Source organism: Cygnus olor, chromosome Z (genome assembly GCF_009769625.2).
Source record: "Cygnus olor isolate bCygOlo1 chromosome Z, bCygOlo1.pri.v2, whole genome shotgun sequence".
NCBI classification, from domain to species: Eukaryota; Metazoa; Chordata; class Aves; order Anseriformes; family Anatidae; genus Cygnus; species Cygnus olor.
In genome coordinates this window covers 1387180-1405337 of record NC_049198.1, presented here as the reverse complement: position 1 = coordinate 1405337, position 18158 = coordinate 1387180, and the positions used below count along the sequence as shown (strand labels likewise).

Genomic DNA, 18158 nt, shown 5'->3' with positions numbered 1-18158 from the left:
AAAGGAAGATATTTTAGCCACTGAGTGCCTGTCAGGTATTGCAAATAAAGAAATGATGTGCAAGAAATCACCGGTGTAGTGTAAGTCAAAATTTGCAGTTATACAGTCTTCCTAGATGTGCTGTGGCAACTGCCCTGGGTCACAATTTTCAAGAACAATTGACCGTTTTGCGCATCCAACGAACGGTATTTCAGCCCTCATTTTCAGACTTGCTGAGCCCCAGACAAGCACACTCCAATCGAATTGCACGGATTCTCAGAAAAAAAAAAAAAAAAAAAAAAGCTTCAGACTGTTCGGAGCAAAAGTTAAAGCCTGTGCTTGAAAAAAGTAGTTGTTGAACCCCTGCATCTCAGTTCCTGTTTCACCGAGAAACGAATAGCCCTGATCTTCCTCCTAGCGGTGGATTTCGAAAGCACAAATCCAGAGAGAGAAATTGAAAAAAAAAAAAAAAAAAAAAAAACACACAAAACGTTGACGCGTCTTCAGGAAACTCAGTAGTTCAGCCCTTTGTATTTTCCCTACGGTTAGAGAGAATTTAAGTGCTACAGCGAGCAGAGGGAAACTCCATCCCCACCAACACTGGCACAATTCCCTTTGAAACCGGCAGGGTATCCGAGCAGCATTGGGCAGCAAAAAGTGTTTCCCAAAGTCTCTTTTAATGCTGATAAAAACCAAATGACTCCGTTCCCCATGGCGAAGGGGGATTCGTTTCAGAGACGAATCAAAAGTAAAGGCTGCAAGCAAAAGAAAGCAAGCTGGTAAATACGAAGTAGTGAACCACCACGGATTAGGCAGCGTGGTCTGATGGTATATGGAAGAAGGGGAACACACAAATTGGGAGTGACGATAGTGATAATGATATAGAAAAGTGTATTTAGATGTTCCAAAGGGGAGTGAGGTAAGAAAAGAGAAACCTGGGCTATGCTTAGGGGTGAAGTTTCTCATGGGTCTACAGGATTTTGAGTAGTTGCTGGAAGAGTAGCAGATGTCACAGGGGTTAGGGTTGGGGTCCTTTAACAAGGCTGGATGTAGCTCTAAAATGTAACAGAGGACTCAATCCTATGACATAAGAAAGATGAGCCAATAGACTGCCATCTCAAAGGGCTTTTCATTAAAAAGCGAGTTGAATATTCAGCTGGACAACGTGCAAGATACTGTTGTAGGAGCACCAGAATATCCATAGTCAAACCAGAAGAGAAAGGGACTGATCTTGTTCCCATTACAGATGACACCTCTTTTTTTTTTTCCCCTCTTTTCTTTTTTGTTTTTAAACAGCAGAGACATGCCCAGCTCTTCAGTTAGACAATCACGTGTTTCTGCAAGAGAAACTTTTTTTCATTATCCTTCTTTTCCTTTTATGAAACAGTAAAACTTTGGGAAAAGTTCTAAAGCACTTTGAAGTCTGTAACCTTATAAAGTTGTAAGGTTCTCCTGTCCCTAAGCTACACTGTAAAATAAGTCCACTGCACAAGCTCGTTTCATTTTTAATAATTCTATAGTTATTGCCCCATAACTTTCCTGGTCATGAACTCCAGGTATAAAATCGAGCAAGAAATCTGAGGGCTCATTAATAAAACGCTCTCACACAACTTCTTTGCGGTCACTAATTTAGGGGACAGATTCATCCCTCGGATGTATGCGGACAGATGCCGTCAGCGAGTGGCTCCGTGGACATGGCAGCTGAGTTTAACCTCAGAAAACGCAAGGTGAGACGTAATTGTGGAAAAGTGTGCTCTCTGCTGTCAGTTTTAATAGGACAAAAGACAGTAGACGCATCACATACACACGGAGGTCCATTCTTGAAAATGTGTTGAAGGATAAAATCAGGCTGTGACTGCTGAAGGAATAAGACAGTGTCAGAAAAAAATAAATAAATAAAAAGAACACTTTATGTAGCTTTAAATAGAGACGAGTCTGTATGATCCAGTGCTGGAATTCAAACTGTCATGCAGAATTACAGTCTTTACCAAACCATGTGGTGAAAATAGTTGCAGGGACAAGAGTCCTGCAGATTTTTCAGCGCCTGACTTGTTTCGGGCCCGGGGGGGATGCAAAGCCCCTGCATCAGGACAGGGGGTGTCCGGCTGCAGAGGTGGCTGGGACCCACGGCCAGGGTACTGCCAGAGCACTTCTTCGGAGGCTCCGCAGTGGGTGACAATAAATCTGTGACATTCGAGATTTATTTTTGAAGTTCCATAAGCTTGCAACAGCTTAAAAGGGAAGGGTTTAAGTCCTCTACTAAATTTTGAATTTTGGTTTTAAAAACCTGCCTACTAAAGACATCCCTGAAAGGCTTCCCGGGTTTTAATTGAAAAAATATTTTTTGCGCATACATGAAGTGTCATTTTAAAAATCATATTTTATCTCGTGGTATTACAAAAACTGCATTCACATTTATTGATTAAACCACTATAAAACCAATTATAGATTATAAAAATTCTACGGGATTTTTCCGTGCAAATAAATGATTCACATTAATCTGTGCTGGGAACAAAGAGTTTCCGATGGCATGAGCATAACTGTGAGTACTGAAAAAACATCAGGTTCAGAGCAAAACATTTTATTATATTCATTACATCTTGCTTGAGACTCACAGAATGAGAGATATTGGAAATAGTTTTTTTTCTTGGAAATGTAAAACCCCGACACTCTTAAGTAATTGTAAATGTGGTGGTAAAAATTCTCCTCTCCCCAGAAACCTGTCCTGTTTCCTTTTCTATTTTTTTTTTCCTTATATTTTTCATGTTCTCATTTTAATCTTTTCATTGTAACACCATTCTTCTATTAAGGAAAAAAAGAAAAAATAGAGTCATGTTTGTCTTGTCCCTCCAAAATGCGGGTCTGTGGTGTCCAGCTGTCCCTGCGAGGCTCCGTGTGCTCTGCGCTCACCCGGGCACCACTTGCGCTCCCAGTGCCGTGCTGCTCTGGGAAATTTCCCAAAATAGATGTGTTGGAATAATTGTTCCCTACAAGTTATTTTGGTATCTACCCCTGCGTGAACTCTCTCAATCTGAAATCATTAATTTTTTCCCCATCTGGAGGCGGATTGAGCTAAATTTGAAAAAATAATCATTGCAATCTGGAACAAATTTCCACAGGGGGCCTACGCTGGAATAACTTTTTTGGAAATAATTAGTCTATTGCCGGTCTGTTGGCAAACTTCCCGGCGTAGCGAAGCCGTTGCAGGGTGCTGCTGAATTCGTTCGCAAAGCGCCGCACAGCACCGGGACCAAATGCGGACGGCGGTGCCCATGGGGAGCCCAGCGGCAGGGCCAGGAGCAGGAGCTGAGCTTGCAGGTGGGTGCAAAGCCAGCTTTCAGGGCACCACTGTGCCCACCTGCAGCCCTAGGAAGCCCTAGGTAAGTCAGAAGACAAGTTGTAGGGCTTTTCTTTGCTTCCTGACCTTGCTCGGCACCCAGGAGTGCTTCATGTTCTCCAGTAGCTGCAGACGTAAATTGCGTTAAGGATGAAAGTTATCAGTAGTGATTTTAATTATAACAGCCAAATGCTGCTCCTTCTGGACCCCCACCACAGCAATGCCTCTATTAAATACTTAATAGATTATTTTTATTTCTCCTCTTGAGCGGAAAGCAGCGCGTGCCAGCAGCGCAGATGGGAAGGAGGCTGCTGGAGATGGAGGGACCCTGCGTGGTGGCAAAGTGCCCGGGAACAGAGACAGCACACCCAATTTCGTGTGAGATCCCAATCTCACCTGAAAGGTGGCATTTTGAGGAATGAGAGACCTCTACCCTCGTATTACTTGTTCAGAGGTAACAGTACGGGAGGGAATATGACACGGCACTCCACCTCCTCACTCCCAGCGGCGATTTCGGCATCGGGCCCATCAGGTGCTGAGCCAGCCTGCCACCTCTCCTTGCACAACCTCCAACAAGGTGCTTTGGCTGGAGGCCAACGAGGTTGCAAGCCTTCTCTCTATAAAACAGCTAAATTACCAGGAATGACAGATGTGGGCCACTGCAGTAATTTGAGGTGGATTAAGGGATGCTGGGAAGCAAGAAGGCACCGTAAAACTAGTTCTTGCTAAACTGGCAACTCTTGACTTTTAACAGAAGCTGACAGAGTTTCAGGATTGAAATAAGTAGGATTGAGGGCCATGAAACTGCCAGAGATTTGGAATCCTTCGTGAAAATAGAGCGATGCTAAATTGCCTGCTGAACTGCTGATCTCTGGATTTGAGGATGCGAATCTGAGGGCCTTCCCTTTGATGGAAACCTTTGAGAAGAAGTCATTGTTGATGGGGAGAAACAGGGGCTCACTTTTTACTACAAATTTTCCCCAGAGACAAATGTGAATATAATTATTCAGAGACTAAAATCTGTCCTGGGACAGGAATCGATACTTCTGTTTTAAGCTGCAGTCACAGGGAATGAGTACGTGCTAAAATCGTCCGTAAGGGCTTCCCGAGGCTCTGTCCTGGCTGTAGCTTCCCAGGTGAGTGCTCACACCCTTTGCTCTTACCTGGACTGATCTTTCCCCTCTGTCCTCAGAATGAAACTTTCCTGAATGCATTTTGCTACCTAGTCAGGGAAGCGGCAGAGGAAACAGAATGGGAATCACTCCTCATTCAGCCTCATGCTAATGCAATTTCCCTTTTTGTTACTTTCCACCTTTCCGAGTTCAAATTCAGCTGCAGGAGCTCAGATTAACAAGTTAAAAATATCAGAAATATTTAAAAGGCAGCATTCCCACTTCATAGGCCAGCACTTAGTGCCTCAGAAGAAAGCCATCAGTTTGCAGCCGAAGGTCAGACCCCGGAGGCAGACCTCTGACAGGCTTTCTGTCTGTGCCCCAAACAGAAAGGGGTGCTTTTAAACAGAAAAAAAAAGTCCCTAATGTTTATCAGGCAGGAGTCTTTAGCAAAATTTTAGGACAAACTACCACCAAGTGAGGAGCTGAAAGCCACATCAGTACCGAAAAAGACCTGGCAGAGTTTTTCACATGCAGGTTTAGGGTGACCACCTCATGAATTTGGTTAGAACTGGATAAATGTCACCGGGTAGAGGAGAAATTTGGAAGCACTGCATCATTCACTTTGATATTTTTACCGAAATACCAAAGCCCTTGCTCGGGAGAGATTAATCTTTTAATTCAGCGTGCTTAAACTTTGCAAACAGCAAACCCACCGGGAGGGAGACGCTTTGGGTCAGCGTGTTTCCTTTTCAAACAAAAAAAATCGGTTTTTGTGGTGAACGATGTACCCTCGGAGCGGTGACATCCCGGGGGGGGGCGGTGCTCAGCGGGTACCTCAGCGCCGGCCCCGCCTGAGGGGAGCCCGCCCCCGCCGGGCCGCGGCCCCACAGGGCCGCAGGCGGCGCCGAGCCTGGAGCCGCAGCGGCCCCTGGGGGCGGCCTCGGGCCTCGGCGCACACGTTCAGAGCGTTTCGATTCCCCTTAACTCAAGCACCCTGAGCTAAGGTGCTGGTGTCACATTGGGTATGGGGTTTTCATAAAGGCACCTTCAAATGTTTGCCTCACAAAGCAATCCTCCATCGGGACTGGGGAGGAGCAGGAATCCAAGGGGTGGATGAAGGGAACTGACGCATCCTTTAAAGAACTGTAGCAACTACCTAACGTGCACGTGTTGTAAATCATATTTATTACCGAAAAGTTCAGTATAAACCAGCACATGAACATGTCCTGCTGGAAAGAAAATAGGAGGGGAATATTGTGATCAAATGTCACCATTAGTGGCACTGATTTGATGGCAGCAGCTCATCAAGAGAGACAAAAAGTTGTCTCTTGCTGCCCTACCTCACATAAACCCAGAGCTGAGCCCCTGTCCCAGACACCCGCAGCACGGGTGAGAAGAGCAAATCGTGGCATTTAAGCCTTCTTTTGGGTGCTCTTGTTCTAAAGAAGCTGTGGCTGCAAGGAGAGCGTAGAGGAAAAGAGGGGTTTGAAATTGTTGTCTGGTTCTGAAAGAGGCTGCCAGAACCGTTCGTGTGCACAGCTGTCCACAACAGACCGCGTTTCAGAGCCCTGAGTGCTGTGAACTTTCCGAGTTCTCCAAATAAGAATGAGTCCTTTAAACAGCAACTGAATCATTCCTGCTTTCTTGTTTTGACACCTGCTTTTACATGAAGCGCTCTCAGTTTTACGTACCAGCAGCTTAGATCACTTGTCAAATCTATCTGTGACAGGATAAATCTAAAGTAAGAGCACTAAACCGTCAGCCCAAATGATTAATAATCCACTTGTTTAAGGGCACAGGAGAAGGACGAGGGCTGTCAGTGATAATCTCAAACTCACTTGAGCTAGGGCAAGGCATAAAATGGGAGAGCAGCAGACGCGTGCCCTGAGGGAAGAGGCAGACTGATTTCAGCTCAAAGGGCCGCCTGTGGAAGCAGGGAAGCCTTGCATGGGTCTCCCCAGGCTTCGGAGCCAGAACCATGTCCTCTTCATGAGCATGTGCGAGCTCCAGGCCAGCACTGCCCTTCCCTCTCAGTGCTCTTACTGATTTCCAGATAGAAAGATATCATTAAAACCAGGAAGTCATTCCTCAAGGATCCCTCAGTGAATTTATATCCATCTTCTTAGTACTGAAATGCCACCTTACATGAAACGTTGATGCCACTCTGACATGAAACATTTTAACTTGGAAGAGCCTCTAAAGCCACTTCTGTGCGGGTTTTATTGGACTTCAGCAGGCGGTCACCTAAGTGTGATGTCCTGGTATTTTCATCCCTAAAATGAGACTGCTTTGTACAGCTACACGGGAGAAGCCACTCACATCCTCATCCAGGAGCTTTTGATCAGTAATTACACAAAAACAACTCTGGAACTAGAACAGAGTACAAGCTATTTTTTAAATCCAACTAATTATCTGTGGCAACATGTATTTACTAGCCTTCACCACAGTTCTGCCTTCTGAGATGTATCCATCAAACCCTTACCTTGTGTTCTGAAACGTTACTAGGCTCTGCAGCACAGACGGATTTCCCCCAGAAAAGCAATCTTTGTGAAATTCACCAAATAACAACCATTTGCTGGGAACATGGTTCCTTTCCAATTTCACCAAAGCTTGCTAGTAACAGGCTCCATTCTTTTTTTTCTTGAGGAGAGAGTTCAATTGTTCCCTGGTCTCCTGCCAGACTGGAGAAAGCCAGACCCGTTAATTTCTTTTATTCTGCCCAATTATAAATCTGAAGGAAGCTCATTCGTAAAAGTGATGGTTTTTCGTAAAACTGATGGTTTGTGTTGATTCCCAGCCCCCCAGGACAGGAGCACCTGCAGATGGGCTGGCTCTCTGCTTTCCCTCCTGCAAACCATGCTGTGCAGACAGAAGAGGGATGCTGGAGGTGATGGAAAACCTCACCCACCACAGGCTGCGGAGCAGGACGATGTGTTACCAGCCCTGGAGAAGCAGCCTTTAACCTTGGAGCTACCATGACCCGCCAGGCAATTCAGTCATCAAACCCCCAGGGAAGTTAAGCAGACCCACTCTGTTCCTGAGTCTGCAGAAACTGCGCAGACCCAACTCACTTCACAGAAGTCTCCGCAGTGCCGCGGGCCATCCCGGTGTCCTAACTGCTTTGTCTCAGCAGACAGAAACAACAGCGAGTTTCGGCACCTGCTGCATTCTGCACTGAAGGCACTTTCTTCGCAGTTTCACTTCGACCTCGGAGCAGAACTCTGTGAAGCCGTGCCGGCTACTTATTTTTAGCAGTCCTCTTTCTCAGGGGAAATGCAATTGTTCTTCAGCTCAACTGAAAAATCCACAACTGCTCCCAAGATCAGACAGCTTTCCCGAGGCAGTGCTCTGGGCAAAGACAGAACTTTTTGACATACGCCCTTCCCAGCCTACCCAGCACCTGGCCAAGCAAACCAAATATGAGCAGGGACCGTCTTCGCTTACCGTATCCACAACACAACAAGTTTTCAACTGATTGGAATATAATCTTTTATTTATCTTTACAGTGATGACGGAAGAATGTACAGGTGTTTTCACCCATAGGTATAAAAATCTGTTTATATACAGAGTCACAATAATCTTTAATTGGGAAATCACTCTGTTCTCCTGATCCATCCTTACTAAAAACCACAGGAAAAAAAAAAAACAACAAATATTTAATACAGGCAATATAATTCCAGTAGGTTTGCAACCTGGCATCAAAAGCTCAGCTTTAGATTAAGGGTAATGTTTGATACTTAAAAAAGGACTTTAAGTCATAGGACACAAAATAAAGTTGCTTTTCAAATAAGATATATACATCAAAAATAGGAGTCTAAAAAAGGCATTGGTTTTAATGCTATTAGAAAGCTATATAAATGTGCATGGGTCCGTTTCTTCTTATAACGAAAGACCGAAGGAAAAAGTGCCTCTGGCTTTTGGGAATTTCCTCCTGGGACAAGTCAGTTAAAAGTACCTGCAAGAGAGAAAGAAATAATCCCTTTTGGAGAAGTAAAGGCTGATGGTTGCATCAATTAGAGTGACTTTGTTTGAACAGTTACAGCTGTGCTTTAGTTCCGTATTAAGAGCACGTTATAAATTGTTCCTAGTGAGTAATAAAAATTAACACCACGTAAGTAGCTGCTCAGTTGTTAAGACTCCTGCAAGCAGCTAGTTATTTTTATTTTTTTTTTTATTAAGCGCAACCACAACATGACATGCTTTTAACATTCAACCTCTTTCACCACACACCCTCCTGCACGTTACCCGGACTCTGCAGTGTTTCGTTACAGCCTTAAACCACTTTCTGGATTCTCATTTTTAAATATGGAATAATTAGTACATAAAAAGTTTCTTAATATCAACAGATCAGACTGGAAAATTAGTCTGGGAATTATTAGGGAAAAATTATTAAGGAAAAGACACTCATCTTTCAAGCTGCTTTACATTAACTAATCCACTTACTCAAAAATCCTGTTCAAATCTATAATGAAAGCCATTAGGGCAGAAAGCAGGGATTTTATAGAATACAGACAACACACTGGCTAAGTACATGTAAATAGGTAAGGAGCTGATGAAAATCAAGGTCTACTGATCCAACTGATTTCTACAGAGAACCGCAGCATCAGTGCAAAAATAACCACTTCTACGACTCCATTGCAGAGTAATTATTTCACGCTAAATTAAGAAGCTCAAATTGACAATTTGAGTCTAAAACGGCAGAAGTTCGAAATTTCACACCTTAAATCAGTGTTCTTGCCTGACTTCCTTTAATGTTATCCATAATTAGACTTTTACAGGAGAAAAATTCAGGGATTAAGAGTTTGATAGTAAATATCTAGAACTTAAAGTACTTAAAAGATTGTAGTAGCTTGGAAGGTTACTGGCCTGTTAACTGGACTAAACAACGCTGGCAAATAGCTCTCGTACACAACAAAGAGCAAATTTCTCTTTATGTTGCACTCATTCTATAAGTAATAAAAATGTGCATTAGAAACATGAACTAATTGAATACGTGAATTTGTATTTGTAAGTATTATCCATTTAAAAATAAATAGAAGAGTTTCAGGAACTTGTTATGTAATTTAACTAAATTAAATTCTGAAGAACAGAAGGCGGCCAATTACTTTGATCGCTTTACCCCGGTTCTTCAGCATCTACTAAGCACTAGAAGATTCACCTGCAATGGTTTCCAGAGACTGGGCTTTTACCCTAAAGGATGAAGAACACTTTCGTCCTCCCCCAGTGATCTGTGTAGCATTAACGTGAGGATATTCATCTCTAAATATGCAAAACCGCCCCTGCTGATGTGGTGCACGTCAGCTAACAAATGTGCTGGGAGAACGTAGGGCTGCGTGATACGCTGCCGTCTACCTCATGACTGCTGAGCAATCGCCGGCCGATGAGATAGGGAAATCCGAGCGTGCCTCCTGGAGACCTGACTCACCTGATTTCTTTTTATGCTTCATCTCCATTATCCATTTCTACCTCTATATCTTTTGTCGTATCAGCCGCCCGTGACAAAATGTCTGCCATTAGTGCTTCCTCCAGTTTTTTACGCACTTGTTGCACCCGCTCTTCTTGTTTTCTGAAAGGAGAGAAGGGAAGAAGGGGCAGAAATGTCAATCCTTCAAGTATAATATCAGCCTGGGAGCATGCTACATGGATAAACAATGACTCAGGACTGGTTTTTTAACCCATATTGACTAGCTCTTTAATATATTACCTTCACGTTCAAGTATTATCTAGTCACTGACGCATTTTGAGCAGCAGCAACAAATGTTTGTTTCCCTGTTGAGTTATTTCAAACATCTTACCTCAGATGTCTATAAAAATTTAAGGCATTTTGAGTCAATAGTTAGTTTGGAAGGTAAAATTTAGCTTTCCTGTGTTACCTGAAAACAAGGAGTCCTCTTTTGAAGTTTTCCCAAGAGAACACAACTTTTGCAAAAGAACAACTTTTTTTAAAACTCGAAAATACGCCTGTTCTATCAAGCTATGTTTTCTAAAAATAAAAAATATGCTTAAAAATGACCAGAACTCATCAGAAACAGGCACAGTCAGCACAGGAAAACATTTGTCAGAGTGCTGCAAACACCCTGCAGCTATTTAGGATGGCAGGACAGATAGGAAGAACATCAAATCTTCGAAGAGCAGGAGTGGTATCTAGCGTGCTACACAAGCCAGAAGCCTCTCAGGAGCACCAGCCTCTAAAGCTGTTCAGTTCTACAGCTGCAGCTACTGCCAGCACTCCCTGAGTACCTCGGAGGAGGCTGTCTGCTCACAGCGATAGCAAAAGGAAGTCAAGAACAAACTAGCAGCTCGGTACAGAAATTGTTTTCTGTCTTCCAGCTGTTTCCTATCCTTGTTTTCTATCCTCCACAGACAGCTCGCTGTCTCCCAGAGCTGTTAACTTTCAGTGCCTAGACAGGGATCTTTCAAACCCCTGGGCAGAGAACTGAACCAAAGATGCCTTATAGCCTGTGTGACAAAGGAGAAATAAAACAGAATAGCAACCTTAGTATTTGTTAATTGAATGAAAGCGATCCCGAGACCAAAAATAAGATGAAATATAATCAAAACAAAAAAAAAGTTTCCTTCTTACCACCTCAAACCTAATGTCAGTGGTATTTAACTCTCACAAGACACAGAAGCGACAGCCGATTTCCTGCATATTGGACCAGCTGCTGTTATTAAGGGCCCAGGTTCCCTATTAACAGGGCACGTGGCCTCCTCCTGAGATTCTTCTTCCCCCTTCCAGGCCGTCCTCACCTCCCAAAGTCAGGTGAGGACGGCGCTTTCCCAAGTTGCCTCATTTCCAAGTTGTCAGCCAGCTGTTTGACCTCCCTGGCAGCAATAACCATAAAACAGCTCGCAGCACTTCCAGTCCTGAGCAGGCTGCTCTTCTAGCAAATAGGTTTAAGTATTAAAAACCCAGCTCTGTTTATACAAGCAGTATTATTTTAAAGCACAGGAGCCACCAAGAGCAAACACTTAAGAACCACCAGCAAAAAAAATGTGCTACTAAGAAGAAGTGCTCATCTTTAAGTAAAACACTAAGGCTCAGACTATCTCCGCTAAGCAGCTCCCCGGCCACATGCTCTTTTCAGCCTTCCTCCTGCCAAGACACAATCCTCATCCTACAGTAGTCGTGCTGTTGTCTTCAAAAGCAAGCGAGTGTTAAAGCTACGCTCCTCCTAACACCGAAATTCGTAAGCCCCTCATTCAAATTCCGACCGTATTTTCAGTGGAAAACTGCTTCATGCAACAGGACCGCGTATAATGTCGCATTCAGACGATTTCCTTAGTGCTCAGAATGATTTTCTTTGTCCACACCGCTTGCGTACATCACTTCGTGGTGGGTGCTGAGAAGAATGCATGCTTTAAAGACACACGTGATTCGACATTGCTGGCTGCAATCAAACCGTGGTATTGTGCCAGCCTCCCTGATGATTTCTCCTCCTGCTTTGCTATGTTGTTAAATCTATCGAGGCTCCATTTGATTGAACTCCTTATGTGCTGGCACTGAAACACGTACTCTGTCACCAAAACAGAAAAAAAAATTGTAATAGCTCTAGTAAATAGCATTTAGCTGCGGAACACAAACCTATCTTTACATTTTGGATTGGGGTCAGATTCGATGGGAAAAAATGCACAGAACCAACCTGTTCCTGACTGAACACCAGTTCCTCCTCCCTACGTATCAGGAGAGAGGACTCACCTTCTCCCCTGACCCTCCAGCACACTGAAGTGCAGTGGTTTTTTGGAAAGAGTCTAATTAAGAACCATCACCATGTAAGTGCTTACAGTAACATGTACCCTGTTTCTGCGTAAAACACACTCTGGAGCTTTTCAGCAGCAGGTTTCCAGAAGTCTTCCACTAACCAGGATCTGAGATGCAGCACTGAAAGCAGAATTACTCGCTCATATGTTGACAGTATTTGCCAGATTATATAAAATTCAGGTTTAGGGGCATCTGCTGACTCCCCACACACACAACTCTCCAATACATCACTTCAAAAAGATCTTTTCTCCTCCCCTCTCAGCAGAAATTAACCACTGCTGACACAGCAAATCTAAACAGCAATGACAAATTCTCAGCTGCCTAGTTTCCTGACATGCTCCGTATTAAACTCATCATCAGAAATAGGGTCAGAAAGTTTAATGTCATTGCTTAAATGGGTTATTTAGGTTTTTACCTCTCTGCAACACAGAAGGGTGTGATTGTTCTACAAGTTTCTTATTCCTGAAGAGAGTTCAGACTGTTACAGCATCCTCTCATTTCCTCCCTTTGGCACTTTATAGTTCTCGGGGCTTTGGTCTGCCACACAAAGTAAGATTTGTGCAGGGCATCGAGGAATATTGTGAGGTACCAAGCTCCAGCTGACTAGCCTGGATCAAGGTTCACATAGCTGAAGAAGATGACATACTTAGCTCCAAGCTAAGCCAACTTGGAGAGCCCTAAATTTGAATTACTCTCCATTCCCGTCTGATGTTAAATGCCACTTGGCTTTTGGACAGATTAACAGGTAATTTTTCTTACCCACGACTGTGCAGAGCGTGACGCTGCCAGACATACTTCATTTATTGCTATGCTCTGGTGAATTTAGCAGGTTATGGCTGCTTACAGGAAAAAGCAGAAGTCCTATTAACATGCAATTTCAAAAGGCCATTTGTCAAGACGTCTGAGAAATCTCAGGAACAAAAGCTACTGGGCGACACCGCTCATTCAGCAAAGAACCTAGACTGAGCGAGAGAAAGGGCTCTTGAAAACCAAAAGGTAGGATTTTCAGAAACTAGAAAAGCAATCCATCGGTTCCTTTCAGAAGATACCATTCCCCAGTCCACCCCAAAAGAAGAGAACTAGTTAAAGCTTTTATCTAATAGAGACGCAAGGATGTCACTCCGAGCCTTTTACAGAAATGGAGATAACTCAATAGTGCAGTTGCGAAGAAGAATAAAATGATGTGCTGGTCAGGAAAAAAGCTACAAGCAAGCTGTGAATCAGCAATCTCAAGATAAATGATCTCAGACTCCGTATGGGAGAAGACAGTTTACAGGGAATTCCAAAAGCCTGCCTAAGGAGACCAAGACTGAGATGTAAACACCACTGGGAACCACACCATACTCATTTTACGCCCTTACCTTGCACAGGACTAGCATTTAGAAGCCTGGAACTATTCGGAAGCTGTATCCCACAGCTGAAAAATGTTAAGTGCTTATCCCTACTGATATGGAAGTGTGGTTGATTCTTAGTCACGCATTTACAAGAGGGTATTTAAAATGTTTGCTGGACCGAAAGATGAAATTTTGCATTTTACTCTGATTATGAAAGAGATTTATCATCATTATATGACCAGGAATACTTCAAGTTAAACGTGATTCGAGTTGGCAGTTATTTTCATAGAATCACAGAACATCCCAAGTTGAAAGGGACCCACAAGGAGCGTCGAGTCCACCTCCTGGCTCCGCACAGGATCACCCAAAAACCAAACCCTGTGTCTGAGAGCGGCGTCCAAATGCTCCTTGAGCTCCGGCAGGCTCAGTGCCGTGCCCACGTCCCTGGGGAGCCTGTCCCAGTGCCTGACCACCCTCTGGGTGCAGATCTTTGAAAATTAACAGTGCAGCTAACAAAAAGAAAGTTGCCCGTACGAGTAGATGGATCTTTCTATCATATCCGGATCTCCCATTTCAAGAGAGTGCATTAGCCACAAAATTATATGTTATAATACTCTTCATTTTTCCCTTTTTGAAACACTTATTTTTAACTGAGATCAAAAAATTAACTTGACCAAACCAGAAATGGGAAGGGAGAAAGCCAATATTGATCATGACTATAGCTTAATGGTTAGAGCATACTCTTGGGAAAGAAAATGTGGCTTGTGACTCATTTCTTACTGAATATTTTATATTAATATTTTCACCACAAAAAGAAAAAAAAACGAAGTTTTCATTTTTTCTAGTTAATGAACTAATCTGTATGTACAAGAAACATGTTCGTGCTTGTCTTCCCTCATGCCCAGGCCAGGAATCTAGTTTAATCAAGCTTGCTTTTCATTTCCTTGAAGCCTTCATAAAACTCACCTAATGTCATCGTCTGTGACTATGAAAGCTTTGCAGAGGGGTTGAGATGTATTGAGCCAGACGGCTGGGTTCTTCTCCACAGCTGCGGAGAGCTGTCCCGTGATAGGTGCCGAACTGGTGTGCAAAGCGCTGGCAACAGCCGATAACAAGGTATCGTCGTTGTTACCTGGGCCGACTCCTAAAATAAGGATAACCACAGAGTTACCGTTCACATTTCACGTGCAACTTTCAGAGGCAGAGCTCCTCCCAGTTTGTAGGGTTACGTACACCAATGATATTATTTCCACTGGATACACGACCGTATAATCTAAAAAGTTAAGTACAAGTTCTTAAAAAACAGCTTTGCAATAACACAGTTATTTCAATAAAAGTTAGCATTTCACAAGGCAGCTCACTGCTAGAATTGGCTGGATTTTTTCCTTGCAATTGCAATTACAACATCATGAATTTTTTTAATAAAGCTGATCACATCATACATTTATCGGTCACGTACTGAAACGGTTTATCTGCAACTTCATGATGTTAATCCACACCAGCACAGTCCCTGCTTTAATCCTACAAGGTGTTAAATTAATTCTGAAAAATACACAGTAAAGATTCTTACAGCCCTCAAATTCCTGTGAAGGTCTCCTAGGCAGTGGAACAAAGTTATTAATTCTGACCAGTGATTTGATCAAATTTTAGATCAACTTTCACCAGTGAGAGTACAGTTCTGCAGCGTGGTTTACATGACCTGCTAAAAATAAAGAGAGTTTTGGAGATTGAGGTATTTTGTTAGGAAGCACATTTACAATTTGAAGTTTACTAAATCTGACGGGAAACAAATGCTCGTTAAGAGCATCAGAAAGTCTGGCCCTTTTAAGCACAAACTACTTCGTGAATCTGAAGCAGCAGCAGTTGAGTGAGCACAGTACCTTGAAGACCCTTAGGGAGCTCCATGGATTTTATGATTTGTTCACTGACATCCGACGCACTGAGGCCTTGTAGCCTCTTCTCCCAGAAAAGCTGCAAAAAGAAAACGAGATCCCCATTAGAATCTGAAATAAATCAGCTCACGGAAATCAACTGTGCTCATAATCAGGGGAACATCAGAACAATATACAAGACGGACACCACCTCGCAGCTTACAAAGCTATGGAAAAGTTAACATCCTATCTGCTGCTGGAGATCCGTGCGATGCTGCACATTACAGCAGTGCAGATCACCAAATAAAGCTGATCAGTAGCTGCACCCCCTCAAACCTACGCTGGCTTGATGACCTGGCCCCTTCCATTGCTGTGCGGGTATCTCTTTTCTAGAAACAGGATCAAATCTTTTCACTTTCAGGAAGGTACACAAACTAAATCCACATTCTCTTTCCTTTCCATTGTCTAGTTTATTAGCCGGGAACACGCTTCCATTTCTCATTTCTTGATCTAAGGGAGGTTTTTTTAAATGATACCTATTTCCTGCTTCACTCCTACCTTACCTGTCTGAAGATACATGCTGAAGCTCTGGGCTGCAGACTGGCCACGCCTATTATTTAAGAAAAGTTCTCTATCTAGCAAGACGGTGCAGGAAGCTAGTTAAAAAGCTGATTTCCATTCCACAGGAAGCTAGGCTTAACTACTAACAAGGAAAGGGAGAATCAGAGAATCATTTAGGTTGGAAAACACCTTCGAGATCATCAAGTCCAACCATACAGAATGTAGCTACGCAAGTTCCCGAGGAAAGGGCATTCCAAAATAGTTTTGATTTTTCTGCAGGCTATGAACCTACTTTTTTCATGCCTTCAACACCTGAGACAGAATTAGACATGCAGTTATCCTAATTCCTAGGAAACTCCTTGTTGTAGTCAAGAGCCAGGAGCCTCAGTTTAAGACAGGGCTTTCAGATGTCACATTCTGTTTTGCAAACTGACTGCAATATTTCACACGTTTTTGACGTCTCTGACTTGACAGCTTTTTGAAAATACCATTTGCCACTCATGTCATTTTACTAGAAGCGCTTAAAATGCTTCCTGTAAACTGACTCCTCACTTGTATTAGTTTTTCACCATTCCAACCCAGTTTTTAGCCACATTTAAGACATCAAGACATCCCTTTTATTTCCTTTTAAATTTTTAAGTATTTAGTACCTCCAGTCCTTCACTCCTACTGTTTACCACTAGGTCCTCTCCCCAAGAAAGCACCCTAGAGGTCTCGTAGCAGTCCTTACTGCTTTGTGGATGAAGCGGCAGTGCCTTAAGGCTGTCTAGAACACCAAAGTCGTCCTTGGTTACAGACATGAAGTCAGCTAAACTCTAAAACGAGCGTTAGCATTCCTAAAAGTGAAGTCACAGTAAAACCTTATCGATTCAGTATTTCATCACTGGATTAGCTTCGCATCTTGAAGTCTCTAGGAATTCAGAAAGCTTTGGTTACTTCACTTACAAGATGAAGACGCAATATTCTCCAGCTACAGAAGTGCACGTTCACGTGACTGAAAGAGATCCTGCGAGGCTCGATGCGCGGAGTATCTGCCTCTTAAGTTACAGCCCTAAAAATAGTTTACATTATTTAACCTGCGACTCTCTCAGCGTTACGGAGACGGGGAACCCCCAAAGAGAAAAGAAACCTCAAGTTCACACACGTTGTGCCCCACCCCAAGCAGAGGCCACCTTCTTTGTAACAGCCTGCCATCGTCTCACAGTTAGAGGCAGCCTTCAGGACGAAGTGTGCTGTCTGGCTTCGGGGCTTTTCTCAGCCCGAGCACCCCGGGGAGCACCGCGATCCCCGCAGAGCGGGGCAGGCTGATCCGCTCCAGTCCTCGGCCGCCTGCTGAGGCTGCACCAGCGCAGCCAGAAAAGCGAGATCCGTGCCTCCAGGAGAGAGGCATTAGCAAACATGACCCTGTTAGGCAGTAATGAGAATCCTGATGGGAGCAGGATAAGGAAGGAATGAGAAAAGAACCGGATTGAAAGATTCATCATTCTTACGACGCGATATTTCATTACTAATGCAGAATGAATAACCATTCCGAGCATCCATCAGTCACTTAGGGGTATTTGTCCTGTTGGAGGATGAAAAATGGCCCCATTTCAGTTTCGCCTGAAGTCTGGCGGTTAGGAAACACACACTGAAAAGAGCCTAAAACCCAGGCCCTTCATTTACCGATGTTTGAGCGTTCTGGGTTCAGACGGAGCCAGAAGCCAAGCGATCCATTTCCTGGGAAATTAGTCAGTATGCGTTATGCCAAAAGTGACCTCTTACGCAATAACATCCTGCAGAGTGAGAAATGTATCCCTTATCACCCAAACTTACTATCGCGAGGGCAACTCTGTTTTCTTCTGATAGAAGAGGCAGCATGGGAACGCCATGCCAAGGTCCCCAGGGCGGAGCAGCATTTTCACTTCCTTGTTTTCTGAGACCCGATAATGGTAGCCCCGCACCGCAGATGTGCTGCTGAAGTCCTTTGTTTGGAGAATTATAAAATATTGCTTCCTCCACAATTGTTTCTTTTCCAAGAAAAGCTATTTGTGATTAATGGCTAGCTATCAGCTAACCTGTAAGCTTTGTAAAAACATCATCTCCTAAGTAACTATTATTTCTCATTCAGAAAACAAAGAAATGATAGATTTGCCTCTCTATGACAAGAGCCACCAAATACAAGCAGCTCCTTTTAGTTAAGTGTATAAAAGTCTACAC

The 18158-nt window shown here is 43.4% G+C and overlaps 1 protein-coding gene and 1 long non-coding RNA gene across 2 annotated transcripts in view; one reads left to right on the top strand and one right to left on the bottom strand.

The window, feature by feature from the left end:
* The first annotated feature begins 1605 nt into the window (after nt 1–1605).
* On the top strand, nt 1606–8129 carry LOC121061280. The gene is made up of 3 exons (XR_005815021.1): nt 1606–1706; nt 3585–4452; nt 7229–8129. It is a non-coding gene; the product is annotated as an uncharacterized LOC121061280 (long non-coding RNA).
* MBD2 (methyl-CpG binding domain protein 2) overlaps nt 7907–18158 on the bottom strand; it is a 32838-nt gene continuing 22586 nt past the window's right edge. Inside the window, exons 4-7 of the mRNA XM_040539856.1 lie at nt 15408–15498; nt 14494–14671; nt 9857–9997; nt 7907–8386 (exon numbers count right to left, since the gene is read on the bottom strand). Coding sequence (XP_040395790.1) covers nt 9868–9997; nt 14494–14671; nt 15408–15498 — 399 coding nt within the window. The 3' untranslated portion in view covers nt 7907–8386; nt 9857–9867. The remainder of the gene's footprint in view (nt 8387–9856; nt 9998–14493; nt 14672–15407; nt 15499–18158) is intronic.